A 15,788-nucleotide genomic window follows, 5' to 3' on the forward strand; every position below is an offset into this window, starting at 1 on the left:
GGCTGTAGCAGGAGTCGACTCATGCTTTTCTGGAGTCGGCTCGGCAACTGTTCCGGATTTGAATTAAAGTGGTCTTCTCGACTGGGAGTCGACTCGACTTAACCCGGAGTCGACTCGCCAAAATCTGGAGCTGACCTTGCACTTTTGGAGTCGGCTCATTCAAAGGAATTCATAGAGATATTCTTCAACTTCACTTACTCGAGTCGACTCGGAAATTCTGGGAGTCGACTCGGCGCTCAGAGCCCGAACTCCCGATCTTCTGTCTTTTGGCTCGTGCAGTCTTGGAGTCGACTCGAACTGCTCCGGAGTCGACTCGGCTCTCAGTATCCGAAAAACAGTCTTCTGTCTTTTTGGAGTAGCGCTGCCTTGGAGTCGACTCGAACTGTCTTGGAGTCGACTCGCGTCTCAGAGACAACCATACTGTCTTCTGTCTTTTTGGGGTCGCTTTGTCTCGGAGTCGACTCGGGCTTTGCGGGAGTCGACTCGGCTCTCAGTGCCCGAAAGTTGCTCTCTGACTTTTGCCTTGTATAACACTGAGAGTCGACTCTCGCTTCCTTTGAAGTCGACCTGCCAACCATCGGAGTCGACTCGCGTTCCTCAGGAGTCGACTCGGCTCTCAGGGTCCAAAATGACTTCTCTGTCTTTCTGTCTGTAACTCCCTGGAGTCGTCTCATACTACTCTGGAGTCGACTCGCGCTCTTCAGGAGTCGACTCGCTGACAGGTTGTGAGTTGGGTCTTTCTGTTCGTCTGTCTGTTCTCAGTCGGAGTCGACTCTTAATGTTCCGGAGTCGACTCGCGCCTGTGCCAATGCTTCCGATACGCTTGGAGTCGACTCGTAAAATCCCGGAGTCGACTCGAGTCTCAGACTTTGGTTCAAGTTGACTTCTTAACTTATCCAAAATGTCTTGAACCAAATCTAGAGACACTTAACCATAAATTTACAAGATTTTCACTGAAACACTAGATTGAATTCATTAGTAAGCAAAAGATATACTCAAATGCTTTGAGCTCATCAAAATCAAATAGGGTTATAATCAATCACTCCACAATCTCCCCCTTTTTGATGATGACAAAACATTGAGTATATGTAAAGTGAATTGCTCAACAAACAAGGAGAATTATAGTAAAATTTGAAAATGAATTCAAGTGTCTAGTTAGTTTTAATTTATCCAGTCTTGAAAGGTGTGAAACAATAAATTTCGACGTTAAGGCTCCCCCTTTCATTTGGAATTATATAAGCCTTCATATCATGCAATCAATTGTTTGGCTTATATATATTTAATAATTTTGCTTTCTTAAAAATTCAGATTCTCCCCCTCAACACGTGCATTCAACTTTGTTTTGAATCTCAGAATTTTCTTTTAGTGCATTGAAGCTTTTGAACTTAAATTTTTGTTTTTTTTTTAAAGAAAAAATCTGTCAATTTGTTCTTAAGTATGATTCAACTAATCTCCGAATATCCCTTGAATAGATTCTGGAGATTACTCCATTAGGAGCCCCAACAGAGAGATAATGAGCCTCGAGGTATCGAATCCACTAAGAACAAATTATTGTGTGTTTTAAAAGTTTTCTTTTTATTGATTTTCATTAATTCTCTTTACATGTCTATTCAATATATTTCTCCCCCTTTTTGTCATCATACCAAAAAGGAAGAAAGCACATCGCACAAGCAATTTAGAGATCAATTTGCACATTTCTGAAGAAAATGGTCTACTCCTTGTATTGATGTATAAGTGAGTACATTTGTGAATACAAAGAGGAAAGCAATAAATACATGTCAAAATACAATAAGTAAGCTAGCGCTTCTTGGAGGAGGATGTGGCTCCCTTGGGCAGTCTAGATTGTTCCATGAGTAGGGAGACCCCATCTGTGACGTGCCCTAGCTGTGTAATGATCGCCGAAGTAGCCCTGCTGTGAATCGAGGAGAGCTCAGTCACACTCTCCTGGAGTGTGTCCAGCTTGGCGATCAACACGTTCGCCAGACGCTCGGCCCCCTGGTTCAGGGTGCCCATGTCATGTTTGATGTCATCTCGCATCTTCCTTGTGTTGCTTGTGACATCACTCATATTGGAGAACTGGGCTTGGATCAGACTTCTGACATTGTAGATTTCTTCCCTCACATGGGCCGTCATCTCGGTCACGGCTGATAGGGAGGGAACCAATGCAGAAGATGGGGCAGTGGCTGGACCTCGGAGCTCTCTCAGAAGATCGTCCCGAAGATCTCGTACAATCTCCTGCCGCAACTCCCGGAGCTGCTCAGGAGAAATCCGGACCTCCATCGGCTGAGTGAGTGGAGCTGAGGAGGAGGGTCCGGCTGAGGTGGAGGGTGCTGAGGTGGAGGGAAAGGTAGGAAAGTCTGAATCTGGATCAGGACTGGGGGAGCGTCTAGTGGTAGGTGTGGAGGAGGATGGTTTCCTGACCCAGGTTCCCTCTACCTTATGAAATCCCATCCTGTGTAGGGTTCCCTCACCCATGCGATCTGTCCATCGCAGTGCGCGAGAGGGTTCCCCCTCAGGAATGGGGATCTCAGACTCCCTAAAGATAAGAGTGTATAGCATCCCATAAGGAAGGGTGAGCCTAGGTCTGTCTAGTGGCTCACATAGGTATCTGTAAATGAGTTTGGAGAAGTTAATTGGAGTATCCTGAAGGATGTAGAACATAAGGGCTAGGTCCCTCTCAGATACAAAATCAAAGCGGCCGGTCTTAGGAAAAAGGGTCCTAGAGATGATACTCAAGAGGAGCCGCATTTCAACTGACAGTGAACTAGCGGACACCTCATCGAGTGGGGACTGGGGTGGACTCCCTAAAATGGCCGTAAGGGCCTCAGTCCTATCCTCAGGATGAGTAGGAGATACCCCTACTTGGGGAAGATGGAGGATTTGAGCAATGATATCCTCCGAAATAAATAGTGGAACACCCGCTACGGTCCCCTCTATCCCACCATTTCCTCTATGTACTGTTCCATAGAACTCCCTAACTAGACCTGGGTATGTGGGAAGATCTAGGGAACAAAAGAACTCGAGTCCCTGGGCCCTCAACCTATCTCCTATGGTGAAGCCCTCCCGGGAGAGATAGTCGAAGTTGACGTATCTCCCGGTGGAGACCGCCTTCCCGGCGCACGGACGCGAGGGAACCGGCCTCGGCGGGGAACGAGCCGGAGGTTATGGCCTCACGGGATCGTTCCGAGCTTTGGACCGTCGCTCGGTGCCGCTCGCGGGTTGGGGTCTCTTCCGGCTTGGGACAACCGATTTACGGGGCATGGTTGACCTAGGGATGGGGTAAAACCCTAATGGACGGAAGAAGGTCGACGGGAAAAACTTTAACTGGGGTCGGAGACGATGTAGGAGACGGCTCTAGGGTTTTGTGAACAGTGGAGGCGATGAATAGAAGTGTTGATTAAACGCTTGGATTAGGGTTAAAAACTCGGATCCCGACCGCGAGTCGACTCCAGTAAGTTGCGAATCGACTCGACCTCGAGTCGACTCCAAAATATGCGCGAGTCGACTCCCCCTATGCTGCCATCGACCTCGAGTCGACTCCCGTCAATGTGCGAGTCGACTCCCCGTTATGAGCCGACTCTGAAACGTATCTGAGTCAACTCGAACTCTGGCACGCACCTAAAAATTATGCTATTTTCGTACCAATCAAGGGACACTCACTAAGTTATGATCTGATATGATGATCATAGATGAGAAACTCTATTTTTAACACAATCTAATCATCAAAATCCATGAACAAGAAGAGAACATCACTAGGATGGATCAATCACTCCTAATCCTCTCCTAAGCATACTAAATCTCTCTTCACTCAAGGATTTTGTGAAGATATCAGCTAATTGATCATCAGTACAAACAAATTGAAGTGTCACATCACCATTCAGTACATTATCTCTTATGAAGTGATGTCTTATCTCAATATTTTTAGTTCTTGAATGCTGAATTGAATTTTTAGTGAGATTAATGGCACTTGTATTATCACAATTAATGGAAATTTTGTCTTGTTTAATGCCATAGTCTTCAAGTTGTTGTTTAATCCACATGATTTGAGCACAACAACTCCCGGCAGCTACATAATCAGCTTCAGCAGTAGATAATGCAACCGAGTTTTGTTTCTTGCTAAACCATGAAATTAAATTTTCTCCTAGGAATTGACATGACCCGCTGGTGCTTTTTCTATCAAGTTTACAACCAACAAAATCTGAATCTGTGTATCCTATTAAATTCAGACTAGATTCTTTAGAATACCATAAACCTATATTTTTTGTTCCTATTAGATATTTAAAGATTCTCTTTACTGCAATAAGATGAGATTCCTTAGGATTAGACTGATATCTAGCACACATGCATACACTAAACATAATATCAGGTCTACTTGCAGTGAGATACAATAAAGATCCTATCATACCTCTATACAGCTTTTGATCTACAGATTTACCTGATTCATCTTGGTCTAGTTTGCATGATGAGCTCATGGGTGTGCTGATTGACTTATTTCCCTCCATATCAAACTTCTTAAGCATCTCCTTGATGTATTTAGCTTGATTGATGAAGATTCCTTCTTTTGATTGTTTGATTTGAAGCCCGAGGAAATAGTTCAGCTCTCCCATCATGCTCATTTCAAACTCACTTTGCATCAAGTCAGCAAATTCTTCGCAGGGGCGATTGTCAGTAGCACCGAAAATAATATCATCAACATAAATCTGCACTAATAACATATCTTTGTTTTTCTTCTTCAAAAACAGTGTTGTATCTACATTTTCCCTAGAGAACTCATGATCTAGTAGAAATTTGCTAAGTCTTTCATACCATGCTCTAGGTGCTTGTTTCAAACCATAAAGTGCTTTGTTCAATTTATACACATGATTAGGGTATTGATGATTTTCAAAACCAGGAGATTGTTCTACATACACCTCCTCATTAATATACCCATTTAGAAATACACTTTTTACATTCATTTGAAATAATTTGAAATCCTTAGAGCATGCAAATGCTAGTAATAGTCTGATTGCCTCAAGTCTAGCTACAGGAGCAAAGGTTTCATCAAAATCTATACCTTCTTCTTGATTATAGCCCTTTGCTACTAGTCTAGCCTTATTCCTAATTACAATTCCATTTTCATCAAGTTTATTTTTATATATCCATTTGGTACCTATAATTGAATATTCAGAGGGTCGTTCAACTAGGTTCCATACCTTGTTTCTAGTAAATTGGTTTAATTCTTCTTGCATTGCATTTATCCAATTTACATCTTTTTCAGCTTCTTCTATGTGTTTGGGTTCAAAATGTGAGACAAAAGCTAGATGATTATTTAAGTTCCTAAGAGATGCTCTAATCCTAACAGGTTGAGATGGATCATCTAAAATTAAATCCTTAGGATGCCCATGAGCATACCTCCAAGCCTTATTCAGCCCATGATCCACAACAGCCTCTTGGTTTGATGATGCATTTCCAATTAATTTTTGTTCATCTTCTTGTAATGTCATCTCATCAATCTTTTCTTCAAGTATTTCAGTATCATCATCAAGATCAACTCTCTTGCTAGAAGAATTATCACTAGAGTCATCAAAAACTACATGTATTGATTCTTCAATAACAAGGGTTCTTTTATTAAAGACTCTATAGGCTTTACTAGTTGTAGAGTACCCCAAAAATATACCCTCATCAGATTTAGAGTCAAATTTGCCTAGATTATCTTTCCCATTATTATGAACAAAACACCTACATCCAAAGACATGAAAATAGTTTACCTTTGGTTTTCTGTTTTTCCAAAGTTCATAAGGTGTTTTCTTTATAATGGGTCTCAATAAAACTCTATTTAGTATATGACATGAGATATTAATGGCTTCTCCCCAAAAGTACTTAGGGAGGTTACTTTCACATAGCATGGTTCTAGCCATTTCCTCTAGGGTTCTATTTTTTCTTTCTACAACTCCATTTTGTTGTGGAGTCCTAGGTGCAGAAAAATTATGAGTTATTCCCTTTTTACTACAAAACTCATCAAATAAATGATTTTCAAATTCGGTTCCATGGTCACTTCTAATAGCTATGACTGAAGTATCTCTAGCATTTGTTACTTCCTTATGAAATTTCTTAAAAACTGAAAATGCTTGATCTTTATGAGCTAAGAACATGACCCAAGTATATCTAGAAAAGTCATCTACAATAACTAGACCATATTTATTTCCTCCTAGACTTGTGGTTCTAGTTGGTCCGAATAGATCCATGTATAGTAGTTCTAGAGGTCTAGAGGTAGAGACACAATTTATATATTTAAAGGAGTTCCTTGATTGTTTGCCATATTGACAAGCTTAACATATCTTATTCTTTTCAAACTTTAGTTTTGGCAAACCTATCATCGAATCTCTTTTAACTAGTTTTGATATTGTGTCCATACTCGCATGACCAAACTTACGGTGCCATAACCAACTAGCATCATTATCCTTAGTTTCATTAACAACTAAACATGGGTTATGTTTGGCAAGATCCTCAAGGTCTACTACATACACATTCCCACGTCTTATTCCTTTGAAAACTAAACTATTGTCATTTGAGTTGGTTATGATGCATAAGGTTGGTTTGAACAATACATCAAAACCTCTATCACATAATTGACTAATGCTAAGTAGATTATGCTTAAGACCATCAACATATCGAACATTATCAATAAAAGTTGAAGGGGTAATTTGTACTTTACCTATACCAATGATGTGACCTTGGTTATTGTCTCCAAATGTCACAGCACCTCCCTTCTTGGGCTCAAGGGTGAAGAATTGGTCTTTGTCACCCGTCATGTGTCTTGAACAGCCACTATCCAAGTACCAACAGTTTTTGTCGACCTTGGCTGCAAGACACTCTTACACAAGGAAATCATACAATTTTAGGTACCCAAGTTTTCTTGAGTCCTTCATGGTTAGTAATGTTGGTTCCTTTTAGAACCCAAACCTTTTTAATTTTCCTTTTAGCTTTTCCTTTCCTATGGTCACACATATTAGCTTTATGTCCTACTTTTCCACAGCAGAAACAGGTTATATTCTTAGTTTCACTTTCCCCTGCTTTCACAAAGAAATTACTAAGGAGCTTTTGCTTATTCTTAGGTTTATACCCTAAACCGGCTCTATTAAACACAGCTCGTTGACTATTGAGTATCATTTCTAATTTTTCTGAGCTATATGTAAATTTTTCTACAAAAGGCTTGTACTTTTCAAGTTCTAGTGTTAATTTTTGTTTTTCTGTTTTTAGTGCATTTAAGTCTTTTGTGAAATTACCTCCAATAGTTTGCTTATCCTTTTTAAGTTCAGAAATTTCCTTGGTTAGTTTTTCGTTATCTTTACTTAAGGTATGAGTTTTTTGAGTTAACATTTGGTTGCTTGTCTTAAGTTCTAAATTTTCTTTAGTGATAAAATCCTTATCCTTAACTAATTTATCGTATTTATGGAGGTGAGATTGATTGGTTAGTTTTAGCTCTTATTCTTAAGGCTTATTGTCTTATATTCATCCATTAATTCGTTAAACGCATCATATAACTCATCAAATGTAAAATCTAAATGCGTTTCAGATGTTACCTCATTTTCGTTTGCCATAAAGCATAGATTGGCCTTTTCTTCTTGTTCCTCCTCCGATGATGAAGATGATGTATCGGAGTCCGATAAGGTGGAGACGAGGACTTTCTTTTTCTTGTGCTTACTGGCCTTATTGAGCAAAGGACAGTCCGCTCTGAAGTGTCGCGGCTTCTTACATTCGTAGCATCCGATTCCCTCATTTTTCCTTTCCTTACCTTTATCCTTGTAATAGGAACTTGAGGGACCTCTCCTTTGATGAAAGGACTTCTTTCGGTTGATGAATTTTCTGAACTTACGTACGAGAAGAGCCTCATCATCATCTTCCTCATGATCCTCTTCTTCACTGCTGCTACTGCAAGATAAATCCTTGTTAGAAGAAGTAGATTTGAGAGCTATTACCTTTTTCTTATGAGAGGATTCTTCTTCGCTGTGTTGTTTCATTGTGAGCTCGTGCGTCATTAAGGATCCAAGAAGCTCCTCAAGTGGAAGCTTGTTCAAGTCCTTGGCTTCTTGGATTGCCGTCACTTTGGCTTCCCATGACCTTGGTAGACAACGAAGAATCTTCCTGACAAGCTCACTGTTAGAATAATTTTTGCCAAGGCTTTTTAGGCCATTGACAATGTCAGTGAATCTAGTGAACATGCAAGTGATTGTTTCATTAGAATCCATTTTAAATAATTCATACTTATGAACTAATATATTTATTTTGGATTCTTTTACTTGATTTGTGCCCTCGTGGGTCACTTCAAGTCTATCCCAAATCTCTTTTGCAGAATTGCAAGTAGAGACTCTATTGAATTCATTTCTATCTAAAGAACAATAAAGTACATTCATGGCTTTGGCATTTAGTTGTGCCTTCCTTATGTCATTGTCATCCCAATCCTTTTCAAGCTTGGGTACAGTGACACCTTCTACATGAATGGATGGGATGTATGGTCCATTTAGTATGGTGGTCCACATCTCATAGTCTTGGGCTTGGATAAATATTCTCATCCTAGCCTTCCAATATGAGTAGTCGGATCCATTAAAGAATGGAGGTCTATGTGTGGACTGGCCCTCAATGTGAGAAGATCCAAATGGGGTTGTCATTTTGATCTTTTACTCTTTGGGTAGTAGAGTTCAGGCTCTGATACCACTTGTTGCCCAGATAGACAACCCAAGAGGGGGGGTGAATTGGGTTTTAAAATAATTATCGCAATTAAAATGTCTGTGGATAACTAATTAATACTTTTTGCAAGTTAATTAATTAGATGCTATGTGCAGTGAATGAAATGAAAGTAAGAGATGACAAGGCAATCACAAACACAAAGATTTTATAGTGGTTCGGAGCTAACCCTTGCTCCTACGTCCACTCCCCAAGCCTCACTTGGGAATTCACTATAACCCCTCGGATTACAGCCGGTTGTTTTACAAGCTCACAACCTAACTTGTTGTTTTACGAGGTCACAACGAACTCGGTCGGTTTTCCCAGGCTCACCGACTAGAACCACCCGATTGTTTTTCCGGGATCACAATCGAACCCTTACACGTTGGTTTCAACCTAGGCTCACCAACAAACCTTTACACCCTTGATTCAATCCCCTGATTGAATCAAGTAAGGACCAAATGGATAGAAAGAACAAAGAGAAAAATACAGCTTCTAAATAAGCAGATATTCAGCAATATGAATAATAGAAAAGTTAAGAGCCCTCAAACAAGTTTATGATGATGTAGTGGAGGGCTTCTCGAACTTTGGGTCTCCTCTTGAATGTCTTGAAGACTTGAAGGCAGAAGGAGACTTCTTTAATGCTGGGAAGAGTTGGTTGAATGGAGTTAATGGCTCTCTTCCTTCTTTTCCGCTGAAATCCCTTTGGCAGATGAAGTTATTATGTTTTCTTTGAAAGGAATGTTACTTCTCTGCCTTGCTACAGTTCTCTGTGGCTATTTAAGCCATTCCTCCCGGAAACTAGCCGTTAGACACACTTTACTAGCCGTTCTGCACATTCTGCACATCCTGACAATGTGTCCGTTGGGATCGGAGTCGACTCGCGCGATCTGGAGTCGACTCGGCTGTAGCAGGAGTCGACTCATGCTTTTCTGGAGTCGGCTCGGCAACTGTTCCGGATTTGAATTAAAGTGGTCTTCTCGACTGGGAGTCGACTCGACTTAACCCGGAGTCGACTCGCCAAAATCTGGAGCTGACCTTGCACTTTTGGAGTCGGCTCATTCAAAGGAATTCATAGAGATATTCTTCAACTTCACTTACTCGAGTCGACTCGGAAATTCTGGGAGTCGACTCGGCGCTCAGAGCCCGAACTCCCGATCTTCTGTCTTTTGGCTCGTGCAGTCTTGGAGTCGACTCGAACTGCTCCGGAGTCGACTCGGCTCTCAGTATCCGAAAAACAGTCTTCTGTCTTTTTGGAGTAGCGCTGCCTTGGAGTCGACTCGAACTGTCTTGGAGTCGACTCGCGTCTCAGAGACAACCATACTGTCTTCTGTCTTTTTGGGGTCGCGCTGTCTCGGAGTCGACTCGGGCTTTGCGGGAGTCGACTCGGCTCTCAGTGCCCGAAAGTTGCTCTCTGACTTTTGCCTTGGATAACACTGAGAGTCGACTCTCGCTTCCTTTGGAGTCGGCCTGCCAACCATCGGAGTCGACTCGCGTTCCTCAGGAGTCGACTCGGCTCTCAGGGTCCAAAATGACTTCTCTGTCTTTCTGTCTGTAACTCCCTGGAGTCGTCTCATACTACTCTGGAGTCGACTCGGCAAGCATCGGAGTCGACTCGCGCTCTTCAGGAGTCGACTCGCTGACAGGTTGTGAGTTGGGTCTTTCTGTTCGTCTGTCTGTTCTCAGTCGGAGTCGACTCTTAATGTTCCGGAGTCGACTCGCGCCTGTGCCAATGCTTCTGATACGCATGGAGTCGACACGTAAAATCCCGGAGTCGACTCGAGTCTCAGACTTTGGTTCAAGTTGACTTCTTAACTTATCCAAAATGTCTTGAACCAAATCTAGAGACACTTAACCATAAATTTACAAGATTTTCACTGAAACACTAGATTGAATTCATTAGTAAGCAAAAGATATACTCAAATGCTTTGAGCTCATCAAAATCAAATAGGGTTATAATCAATCACTCCACAATAAGTCAGTCAATACTTCCGATCAGGTGCAAGACGCCATGTACATCCTCAGATTGATATAGGAGGTGATTGATCCTGTAGGAAGAGAATGTCTTGTAGGTCATCAATGAAAATGGGCCATAATATAAGGCTGCCGGGATGAACTTAATGGAGCGACAGCCATATATTTGTGGACCACATATGCTGCACATTGTATCGACCTCATGTTGATGGACATTGCAAAGATTTATAGGATGCAACAAACAGTGTAGATAACCCAAACTATCATCAGATATATTTATAACTATACATAGGTCTTTTCACTAATGAGGAGGTATGCAGGGAGAGATTTTAAGACCAAGAGTCATACGGTTTGTTACCAACTACGTTGCACTTGATATCCTTCTTGAGAGGAAAGCAGCCCTACGTCATATGTTTGTCAGTTCCGAGTGGCAGAAAAGTAGATTTGCAAGGGCCTGCATTGAAGGAGCATTGTCGAGAACTTGATGACGAGACAGACATTCTGGTAGCGGCCACTATTATAGTAAAGACTATCAGACCATATATGAAGTGCTTCAGGCCATGGATAGCGAGAGGTACCCCAGATGGGCTTCTTGTATTATATAATGGAGAGAGCGAAGATTCCAATCGAGGATGTAGATCCGACGTATGCTCAAGAGTACATTGATATCATTGAGTGGCGGTGAAACTACCAGATGAGTAGGTACTTACATCTAGCAGATAAGCAAAAATATTGAAAATTAGACTGCTTCTATACTTATATAATTTTACTAAGACAATAACGAACTCTATCTGCAGCATACTACCTAAACACGAGGTTTCAGTACACCGTAGCTAGAATCGACATAGATCACAGACTTTTGGCTGCTCTGCATAATGTGATTTATAAAATAGAGCCTGATCCAAAAGTCACGGCCCTATGTCTAAAAGAGGTAAGTTAGCTGAAGTGATATGTATAAGTTAACTAGTATATTCAATTATTAATATTTTATAACACGGTTCTTTTTCACAAACCAAAATATTTAGAGAAAGCACTGACAATTTTAGAGTCTCGGCAGCTATCGTAAGTAAGAAAAGTATGAATCCAGAAATATTACACATCAGGAGGACATTTATCTGGCGTTAGATGATTACTAATATGATATTATCTTATATATATGTACATGGTTTTACCCCCACAAGTGGAGAGGTTGTTTTTCATGTTTCGAACCATGACCTCCAAGTCATAATGGAGCAATCTTACTATTGCACCAAGGCATTGCACAACTATACTTTTTTATTTATTTTTTCATATTAATGATTCAATTGTAAATGCTTCTAAGTACAATAGATTAATGTAATGGACTGGAGATGTATATCAAGTGCCTATGAATCCTAATTAATGCCAAAAATAAAGCGTCTTTGTCAAACCAATAACATAGAGGTACCAAAGGTGGGAAGTATGGCATGTAAAACTGCTCTTTGCCACAGTAAATTTTGCTGCCTCCTATGGATACATCCCGGTCATTTCACTTCAACTTGAGCCAATTGCTTTATTAAGGAGGCTTTCAAATAGGTTCTGCTCTAAAAATCAGCAGCTCCTATTTATTGTTGGTAATTATATATTTAGATTTTTCCCCTACCTTCCTCAAAATCTCCAATTGAAAAATGGATCAGATTTGACATGGTACATATTTTAGCTTTGTCATCCATTCTTTCTTCCTAGATATTTTCTCTGTTCATTCTGATAAAACCTAGGAATCAACTTTAACAAACTATTAGAAAATGAGGTCCAACTCAATACTACTATTGTCAAATTAAACATTACAGTAGACCTAGATTTAGCTGATGAGAGTATATGCATGAAAATTAAGGTCTATCAGGATGCTTGATGACTAACATTTATAAAATTGTCAATGTTGAAACTTGAAACAAAGACAAGTAACTATTAGGATCACGTGTGTCCTCAATTTTATGAACCATCGTGAGATCATAAATCCTGTTCTAAATAATCAATTGGAACAATTTCCCATAATAAATACTAGATTTCAGGTATTTCTCTCACCTTAATATAACCAGGCAATAAAAAAGTTGTTCGAGGGGCTTCAAACAAGAATACAATTGCAGCAGGCTAATGTGCCAGCTGAAGCATTTCTGATAGGGCTCTATTACTAAATTACAACAAAACCTGTCTACCAAAGGGGGTAATTCATCAATGGAGGGACAGCACTACTCTTTGAAAGCAATATTCGATGATGTATGCAGCTAGCAAATGCTCCTTTAGCTTTTCACAATAATGTATAATAGTGAATTAAGTCAAAAATGCAAAAAGGTGAACAAAGTGCGGGTTACCTAATAATAATTTCCAATTATATAAAACTCTATTGTATACCTGCAACAATTTTTGCCATGGTTACAAATTCGGCAGTCATTTAATTGAGTACGGGACTTAATATGATTAGAGTGCACAATGAGGTGACAAGAAAAATGGATATGGGTTGTTAATTATTGTGTAAGTGTGCAATGTCATGCTTCCAACCATTCAACGTAACAAATATACCTGCGTGCTATAATAAACACGGCCCCTCTTGCCACCCCTTGTTCTTGGTGGTGGTTTAAAGGCTAGTGCTTCTTGTACAACCTGATTCAGTATTGATGTACCCAGCCTTCTGGACCTCTCCTTGTGAACCATACTAGCAGCAGTGATAATCCTGAAAACATGTGACATAATTAGGATAAAGAATAATTACAGCTCAAATAGTGACAAGATATTGAAATTAAAAAGCTATTGTCTCTAATACAAGAAACTAAGTTGCACATGTGACATGTTACAACACAGTTCAATATATAGTTTTAGTGCTTGGCAACACAAATCTCTACTATAAATGTAATCCCAAACTTATTAATTACTCAATCAGTAAATTCCTCATTCATTGACCTTGTTAAGTATTACTGAACCAACAGCATAATATGAGATTTCTAGTGTATATTTGTCTAGAGACTACATAAAGTAAAAGAGGAGCATAATGTTAATCTATATGCAGTATTTCATATTCAAGAGAAGGTTTTTGGCTTAAGGAAACAAGCAATCAAATGACTGAACAAGAAACAAACCGTGATAATCATCTGCTAGTGCTCTGACATGAGCTGAAACAAGGACATCAACTTCTTTTATAATATACCTTATAAAAAAAGAATATAAAGCTTTCCAAAGGAAAAGCAGTAAAAGAAAATTAATTCGAAGAAATTGCTTGTTTTTTTTTACCTAAATTGTTTTTAATAAACAAAAGAGCTTATGGAGATAGCTCTGACCCAAGAATCAGTCTAAACACATAGTATCTCAAATCAAAAGCTCGGTAAACTTAAACCAAATAAAAATATGAACAATAGGTACAAAACACAATAAGGATATACTTTTCAGCACTGTGGCCACTTGTTGCAGTTGAGTAAACAATTGGAGCCCAATCTAGTATGCGAAGCTTCTCCCGGACATCTTGCTCATAATAAGTTGTCGTTTGCTGGTTCTTGTTTGGTATTGTGTCCCATTTGTTTATGACAATAATGCAACCTTTTCCTTCCCTCTCAATTCTTTCAGCAATCCTACAATCCTTAGAAAAAGAAACACAAAGGTGAGCAGGATTGTTACTGAATAAATTTAATACTACCACCAGATATTGATGATTTCTTAGCAAAATGCAAGAGATACTGATGAAGTTTGGTTCCATCCTAAAGTACTTGATAAAAGTAGACAATATTTACATAAAAATTCTGGCACCGTATATCAACACAAACCAAACTATTTGAAGCATGTAATAAGGCATACAACAAAATTGCATGAATGTGTTAGTTATGCATACGAGCAGATATATAGACTTCAAGACAATTTTGAGCTCTACACCCACCAGAGTGATCTGCAATGCAGACCTTGCTAGCAGACAAAGAGGTACAGGTCACGCATCTTCTGTCAAGTATATCCCTGTTCTTTATCATTACAGTAAAGGGGAATTAAGGCATCTAATAAATGGCATCTTAACGAGAGCTTATATATGAAAACTCAAAGCTTATACATGAAAACTCAAAGCCGTTCAGTTCCCAATTTAGTGAAACTCTGATGCAAAAGCCAAAACTTATTTTGGCTTTTGACAAGCAATATTATCAACATAATGTTCCAGACAACACACCCTTCCTTCCTTCTATCAAAACATGCTCTAGAGCAGCAGAGCAACCAAGCAGCTCTTGGAAACACAGAAATGATAACTTAATTTATTTCCTTTACAATGATAGAGCTCCAAGTGTATTCTTTGCAACACATGATTTGCAAGAGTTGAAATTTATCACCAAAAGTTTTGGCTTTTGACGAGCAATTTTATCGATATAATGTTACAGACAACACACGCCTCCTTCCTTCTATCAAAACATGCTTTAGAGCAGAAGAGCAACCAAGCAGCTCTTTCAGTCAGAATTGATGAATTAAATCAAGCAGATCCACCAATGCTTGGAAATACAGCAATGATAACTTATTTTATTTCCTTTACAATGACAGAGCTCCAAGTGTATTCTTTACAACACATGATTTGTAAGAGTTGACAATTATCACCAAAAGCTATGGCAGAGTGAATTTGTACAAGGGCATCAGTAACAAATGAACTCCATTTCATGTACATGTTTCCTCAAAGTTGTTCCTCCATTATGCCACGGATGCAATTTCACCAGTTAGCATTCTCAATAACAACATATAATATATTTTGTGATGGCAAAAATAACAGGGGTTAAGCAAAAGAGGGAGAAGGTCTGGGATAGAGTAGGAGAAATTAGAGGAAGGGAGATTCAAGTGGAATCCATCACAAGATTCCAATAGAAATAACTCAAACAATCCAATTATTCATTCTTCCATTCATTTTCTATTATTTGACTTTATATAGAACTACATGACCCTTTATATCCCTTGCAACAATAAAGTGTTTTTCCATAAAACAAACAATAGTTACTTTCACATACTTGAGGAGACACATGCCTGGACCATAATTAGTAAAGCCTAGAAACTCTAAAAGGCATTCCACAATTATAAATATATAATTAAAACTTAACAACCAGCAACTATTGAGAGCTAATAAATACTATTTGACTAGGCTT

At 39.4% G+C, this 15,788-nt stretch overlaps 1 protein-coding gene across 16 annotated transcripts in view; it reads right to left on the minus strand.

Annotated features, from left to right (window-relative positions):
* The window catches only part of EMB2738 (GTP-binding family protein), a 62,053-nt gene that overhangs the window by 14,085 nt on the left and 32,180 nt on the right, over positions 1-15,788 (minus strand). For 7 of the 16 annotated variants that reach the window (XR_015973695.2, XR_015973700.2, XR_015973701.2 and 4 more), the window contains 3 exons: positions 14,070-14,263; positions 13,216-13,366; positions 4,436-4,700 (listed from right to left, as the gene is read on the minus strand). Coding sequence is in view for 4 of the 16 variants with exons in the window: in XM_089927595.1 (XP_089783721.1) it covers positions 8,038-8,124; positions 13,216-13,366; positions 14,070-14,263 (432 nt within the window). In the remaining 12 variants the exon portion in view is untranslated. Of the gene's footprint in view, positions 1-4,435; positions 4,701-5,123; positions 8,125-13,007; positions 13,048-13,215; positions 13,367-14,069; positions 14,264-15,788 lie in introns of those variants that run through there. The other 9 variants (XM_039118843.3, XM_088711835.2, XM_088711836.2 and 6 more) reach the window with 7 other exon arrangements.

This window comes from Phoenix dactylifera, chromosome 15, assembly GCF_051530095.1.
Source record: "Phoenix dactylifera cultivar Ajwa chromosome 15, Ajwa_hap1_PhDact_Kaust_v1.1, whole genome shotgun sequence".
Classification (NCBI taxonomy): Eukaryota; Viridiplantae; Streptophyta; class Magnoliopsida; order Arecales; family Arecaceae; genus Phoenix; species Phoenix dactylifera.